This window comes from Prionailurus viverrinus, chromosome B1 (assembly GCF_022837055.1).
Source record: "Prionailurus viverrinus isolate Anna chromosome B1, UM_Priviv_1.0, whole genome shotgun sequence".
Lineage (NCBI taxonomy): Eukaryota > Metazoa > Chordata > Mammalia > Carnivora > Felidae > Prionailurus > Prionailurus viverrinus.
In genome coordinates, this window is record NC_062564.1 from 150,072,325 (window position 1) to 150,079,067 (window position 6,743).

The following is a 6,743-nucleotide window of genomic DNA, read 5'->3' on the forward strand; positions in this document are numbered from 1 at the left end:
TTGAGAAGAATGAATAGAGAGAAACCTAAAAGCAAAGTGAAACTAATATGTATAATGTGAAAATGTCTCCCATCACAAGGAAGTGTGATTCAACGGTAATAGTTGATAAGTTATTTGGCCATGTTAAAATTTACACTTAAGGTATTAATATTCTAAATCTTTAGGGTTACATAGAAAAACTTCATAGGGAGGGTAAGTGATTATTTTGTTACTGTTAATATGCCAGTAGTAATGCCCAGGGACCAAGTTGTTGAGAAGAGTGATTTTGCTTTTAAAATATACTTTACAGAGAAAGACAAGGATGTAAGATGTCCAAAATATGCAGACTTGTAAATTGGAAGACTAGGCAAGCATAAAATAATAATGAAGATACTTTCTATCCTTATAGCTTTTTTTTTTTATGTTTATTTTTGAGAGAGAGAGAGAATGAGCGCGCAAGTTGGGAAGGGGCAGATGCAGAGGGAGACACAGAATCCGAAGCAGGCTCCACACAGAATCCGAAGCAGGCTCCAGGCTCCTAGCTGTCAGCACAAAGCCCAATAAGGAGCTTGAACCCACAGGCTGTGGTATCATGACCTGAGCTGAAGTTGGAACACCTTAACCAACTGAGCCACCTAGGCGCCCCTGGAAAAAGAATTATAATGGAACTTCCCATTGAACTAATCTATAGTATGGGAATGTAGAATATAAAGAGGTAAAAGGAATTGCTGAAATAAGAGAGAAACAGTGTGCTCAGGGTCAAAGCTCACAATTTGACCTCTAATGCAATTTTGAAAAGAACAAAAAAAAAACAAAACAGTGGGATTTAAAAATCTGGAAACATGGTCTTTTAGGGGAAAAAAAATCACATTTTGCCATTTGGAGAGAACTGCATATGAAACCAATATATATTTATTTATTTTCTAGTTTTGTGCTTGTCACATGCTAAACCCTGCAACCAGCAATAAAATCTAAATTGGATGCAAACAGAAAGCCTGAGAAAAAGCAAGTCGATCAGGAAAAAAAAAAAAAAAAACCCAAAAACCAGACTGTATAAAAGCAAAACTAAACAAGAGAGGAATAGTCCAGAATTATGTCAAATTCAGCACACAGTTTTCTAGATATTCCAAAAACATTAGTAGCAGCAACCAGGATTTATGTGTATACATAGAGAATATTCTTCCTGTGATAATTTGTAAAAAATCAATCATCCAAAACCAAAAAAAAATTTTTTTTTTTTGTTTTTTACTTAAAAAGCTTGGGTCCTCACTTAAAAATATTTTTTTGACTGGCGTGAGGTGATACCTGAGTGTGGTTTTGATTTGTATTTCCCTGATAAGGAGCGACGCTGAACATCTTTTCATGTGCCTGTTGGCCATCTGGATGTCTTTAGAGAAGTGTCTATTCATGTTTTCTGCCCATTTCTTCACTGGGTTATTTGTTTTTCGGGTGTGGAGTTTGGTGAGCTCTTTATAGATTTTAGATACTAGCCCTTTGTCCGATATGTCATTTGCAAATATCTTTTCCCATTCCGTTGGTTGCCTTTTAGTTTTGTTGGTTGTTTCCTTTGCTGTGCAGAAGCTTTTTATCTTCATAAGGTCCCAGTAATTCACTTTTGCTTTTAATTCCCTTGCCTTTGGGGATGTGTCGAGTAAAAAAATTGCTACGGCTGAGGTCAGAGAGGTCTTTTCCTGCTTTCTCCTCTAAGGTTTTGATGGTTTCCTGTCTCACATTTAGGTCCTTTATCCATTTTGAGTTTATTTTTGTGAATGGTGTGAGAAAGTGGCCAAAATGAACAAATCAGGAGACTATAGATGCTGGAGAGGATGTGGAGAAACAGGAACCCTCTTGTACTGTTGGTGGGAATGCAAATTGGTGCAGCCGCTCTGGAAAGCAGTGTGGAGGTTCCTCAGAAAATTAAAAATAGACCTACCCTATGACCCAGCAATAGCACTGCTAGGAATTTATCCAAGGGATACAGGAGTACTGATGCATAGGGGCACTTGTACCCCAATGTTCATAGCAAGCACTCTCAACAATAGCCAAATTATGGAAAGAGCCTAAATGTCCATCAACTGATGAATGGATAAAGAAATTGTGGTTTATATACACAATGGAATACTACGTGGCAATGAGAAAAAATGAAATATGGCCTTTTGTAGCAACGCGGATGGAACTGGAGAGTGTGATGCTAAGTGAAATAAGCCATACAGAGAAAGACAGATACCATATGGTTTCACTCTTATGTGGATCCTGAGAAACTTAACAGGAACCCATGGGGGAGGGGAAGGAAAAAAAAAAGAGGTTAGAGTGGGAGAGAGCCAAAGCATAAGAGACTGTTAAAAACTGAGAACAAACTGAGGGTTGATGGGGGGTGGGAGGTAGGGGAGGGTGGGTGATGGGTATTGAGGAGGGCACCTTTTGGGATGAGCACTGGGTGTTGTATGGAAACCAATTTGTCAAAAAATTTCATATTAAAAAAAAAATATTTTTTTAAGGGACACCTGAGTGGCTCAATCAGTTAAATGTCTGACTTGGTCTCAGATCATGATCTCACAGTTTGTGGGTTCAATCCCTGCATCAAGCTCTGTGCTGACAACTAGCTCAGAGCCTGGAGCCTGTCTTTAGATTCTAACCCTCTCTCTCTGTCCTTCTGCTACTTGCACTCTATCAAAAATAAATAAAACACATACAAAAAATTTTTTTAAATACCTTTTTTAAGATTTTATATCGTCAGGTAAATATTTACATTTTATTTTATTTTTTAAGTGCTTATTTTGAGAGAGAAAGCACACAGGTGTGAGTGCATGAGTGGGGGGAGAAGCAAAGAGCGAGGAGAAAGAGAGAGACTCCCAAGCAGGCCTCGGGCTTGATCTCATGATCACAAGATCATGACCTGAGTCACAATCAAGAGTCAGATGTTTAACCAACTCCGCCACCCAGGCACCCTTTTTCTTATGAAGTAAGAATCTTTAATGCATGCAAATATATCTTACCTAAAGCCTTGCTGTAATAGCCATCCCATTCCGGAAATACAAAATATAAAAACATAATATCAGTCACTATGTACAGTAACCAATTCTCTAGTCTCTGTACAAAAGTCATGCGGTCTGTCAATCCTGATGTGATGCCAGGAACATATGAAGAAGGGATAGGAAGCTGAGCACACAGTCTCTCAATGACATTCCCATAAGAAAATCGAAAAGAGTATATAAATGGAATATTGAGGAGCTCAGCCAACAATTCCCCACAAAAGCTTAAGGGATCAGCTAAACAGATATCAAACTTAGCTGCTTGTAGCCTGCTGAGTAACTCCTTATTTGTGACAGCACTCTCACACATTCTTTTGGCTGTCCTAGAAAACCTGTAGACAAGTTCTGTCAGTTTTCCTTGCCTGCTCCACCATGAAAGTTTTGGCAGTTCAAAGGAAACATCATAGAGAATACCATTGAGCTCTTCCATGAGAGTTTCTTTAGTTACTGGAAGTTGAAGGATCTCCACATTAAAGGGAATCTTGGTATGATCAAACAGATAACTTGGTGAAGGTACCAGGACAGTTACCTCATGCCCATGAAGCTGGAGTTGATCCAGGATAACTTTTAAATTAATCCAGTGACTAAAATCCAAGGGCCACACAAGTATTTTCCCAGTCCTTCCAGAGTCGAAGAAATATAGATGTAGCATGAAAAGAACCCAGAAACCTTTTATAGTCCTCATGATCAACTCTTGCTCTAACTAAACCGAGGCTTAAACCAAGTTCATGAAGTTCACAATCCCACAGATCTCTTTCATGACTTTCTCAATTTATAGTAGGTTGAGCTGAACTTTGGAGTACATAGTTGGTTTTACCAAATGCAGCTGTTTTTTTTTAAAAAAAAAAAAAATCAATACAGTTGGGGCGCCTGGGTGACTCAGTCAGTTAGGCATCCAACTTTGGCTCAGGTCATGATCTAGTGATTCGTGAATTTGAGCCATCCGTCAGGCTCTGTGCTGACCCCTCAGAGCCTGGAGCCCACTTCAGATTCTGTGTCTCCCTCTCTCTGCCCCTCCTCCACTCGTGCGAGCGCGTGTTCTCTCTCTCCCTCCCCCTCAAAAATAAACAAACATTAAAAAAATGTTCTTAATCAGTACAAACAACGAAATGAGTTAGGAAGAAAATAGAATGAGAGTTTTAAAACTTCTTTTAGAGGATATGAAAACAAAAAGGCTTAAACAAATTGAGAATAAATTCTAAATGATGTTAAAATCCATCACCATGTGAAGCATATTCAATTAAGACTGGGTATTTTGGTAACTTTTTCTCTGGTATCTTAAGTTCCTTTGAACAGAATGGTCTGTGTAGTATTTTTCTTACGGACAACTCTGCTAGGAATTCTAGAGGAAAGAGGTTATCACCTACTTCCAGAAGCAGAGTATATGTGCCAGAGGCATTAGGGCAGGGAGAAAATTTAAATCCAAATGTTCTCATGCTGAATTCAGTGCCCTTTCTGCCAAATCACATCTATCTTTAAGAGAAAAAAATATTTTTTTTCTTTTGCTATTACTTCATATATGAATTCAAGTTCTGATTCTAGATCAGATTCATATTATGTTGAAAAGAAACAGAATAAAGGCAAGTCATGAAGAAGATACCTTAATAATCTTATTCTTCCTTCCAGCACATTCAATTCTATTTTCTTTACTTTCTTGTTCTAACAAACTTTTTATAATGTAAAATTCTATTTTCTTTTTTTTTGCTTGGATCCCTACACCTGGAAACCACCACCCCATGTAGAAATGGGTCCAATGATATTTAGGACAATAAATTTATCAATAATCCTTTTGCTTAAAAAGTTGATTTTAGGGGCGCCTGGGTGGCTCAGTCGGTTGTCTGACCTCGGCTCAGGTCATGATTTCACAGCCCATGGATTCGAGCCCCACATGGGACCCTGTGCTGACAGCTCAGAGCCTGAGACTGCTTTCGATTCTGTGTCTCCCTCTCTCTCTGCCCCTTCCCTACTTGTGCTCTCTCTTTCTCTCCCTCTCAAAAAAATAAAAAAATTTTTTCTTAAAAAAAAATTGATTTTATACAAGGAATTAGTCAGTAAGAAATATATCATAATAACATTATCATTTCCAATATCATATCTGACTAATAAAAAACAGGATTGAACAATTATTCAATTGATCACCGTATCTATAAGTTCTACTCCCAAGTTATATATTGATCTGTTCTTCTCTGTCAGTTGTTACTATCACTTTAAACCTAGACATTTTCATATCCAACTTGGATTTACTGTAATAGTTTTCTAACATCCCTACTTTCATTTTTACACTCTCATTACTCACTTTATACAAAGAAACTTTCCTGACTTTCAAAAAGTTTATTTCAGAGAATGTCAGTCTTGGGTAAAATATGTTAACTCTCTTTTTCGTATATGTTAAAATCTGTATTCTCTGAAATGGACCCATGAATCCTGACTGATATTCTAATCTTATGTTATCCACATCAGCTTTCTTTGAGCTTTTTGATTATTAGCAATTGTTTTCTGAAGTGATATCAGCAAGAATTATGGACTCCATCAGGAAGCCTGCCTACCAGCTTTTGGGGACATCTCATCTTCACACCTCCCTTCCCCAGCTAGGCCCACAGTTGTCCCCAACACTGCATGTACCTCACTCCTATTAGCTTGATAGCTCAAGGTGCATGACCCCATTGTGGTGAGACTAAGCCTTTGTAGACAGCTTTTCGGCAAGTGAAAAAGGCTGGCCTGAATCTGTGGGATTGGGAGAGTTTACACAAATTTAAACATTTCAGGGCTCTGTCCTAGGGAAAATGAATGGGAAGCTCTCAACACTAGGTCTGTTTTTGTGGGTTAGGATAAGTCATACAATCTGAAGACATCCCCTCAAGAGGGAACAAGAAGTAAGGAGCAGACATATCCATAGAAAAGGACTGAGAAAGCTAGTTGGACTGACTGGTGAAGGTGTTTTTTTTTTCCCCCAGAGCCAGTCAGCAAACCCTGGAGGGAATGATCACTTCTTTAATGTGAAAACTGACACAAGACTTCAAGGAACAAGAATAGTCAAGGAAATATGACACCACCAAAGAACACAAAGAAATGCAAATCTGTGAATTGCCTGGAAAAATTACAAATTAGATTGTTCTAAGGAAGCAGAGTAAGCTTAAGAGAACACAGAAAAATCAATGAAATCAGAAAAACAATTTATGTACACAATGGGAGTTTCAATACAGATAGAAATCATAAAAAAATGAGCCAAAGATAAAGTTAGAAAAAAATTAAAGAGGATATTTTGCTTATATGAGGACCAAACAAACAGAAATATTGGGTCTGAAGAATATAATGAATGAAATGAAAAAATGAATACAGATCATCAACAGCATATTCTATGAAGCAGAAGAATCTGTGAACTCAAATACAAGTTATTGAGATATTGGAGGAGCCAAGATGGCAGAACAACATGAAAGTTTTTTGTGTGTCTCGCGTCCATGAAATACAGCCAGACCAACACTAAACCATCCTATACACCTAAAAAACTAATTGGAGGATTAACACAACAATCTGCACAACCTGAACCACAGAATTCAGCAGGTATGTGGCACGAAGAGGTGAACTTGGGGGAGAGAGAAGCCGGTAGAGGGCAGGGAGCCACTTTTGCAGGCATAGAGAGGATGGCGACTTGGGAGGGGGAGGAATACGGGAAAAGTACCCCTCCCCAAAAGCAGTTGGAGAGAAAGTGGAAAATTAGAAACAGCCGCAGGG

The 6,743-nt window shown here is 38.3% G+C and overlaps 1 protein-coding gene across 1 annotated transcript in view; it reads right to left on the reverse strand.

The window, feature by feature from the left end:
* Positions 1-3,898, reverse strand: part of LOC125164241 (UDP-glucuronosyltransferase 2C1-like) — a 28,657-nt gene extending 24,759 nt beyond the window's left edge. The window contains exon 1 of the mRNA XM_047856838.1: positions 2,976-3,898. Within this exon, the coding sequence (XP_047712794.1) occupies positions 2,976-3,696 (721 nt within the window). The 5' untranslated portion in view covers positions 3,697-3,898. The remainder of the gene's footprint in view (positions 1-2,975) is intronic.
* Between the last annotated feature and the right edge of the window lie 2,845 nt (positions 3,899-6,743).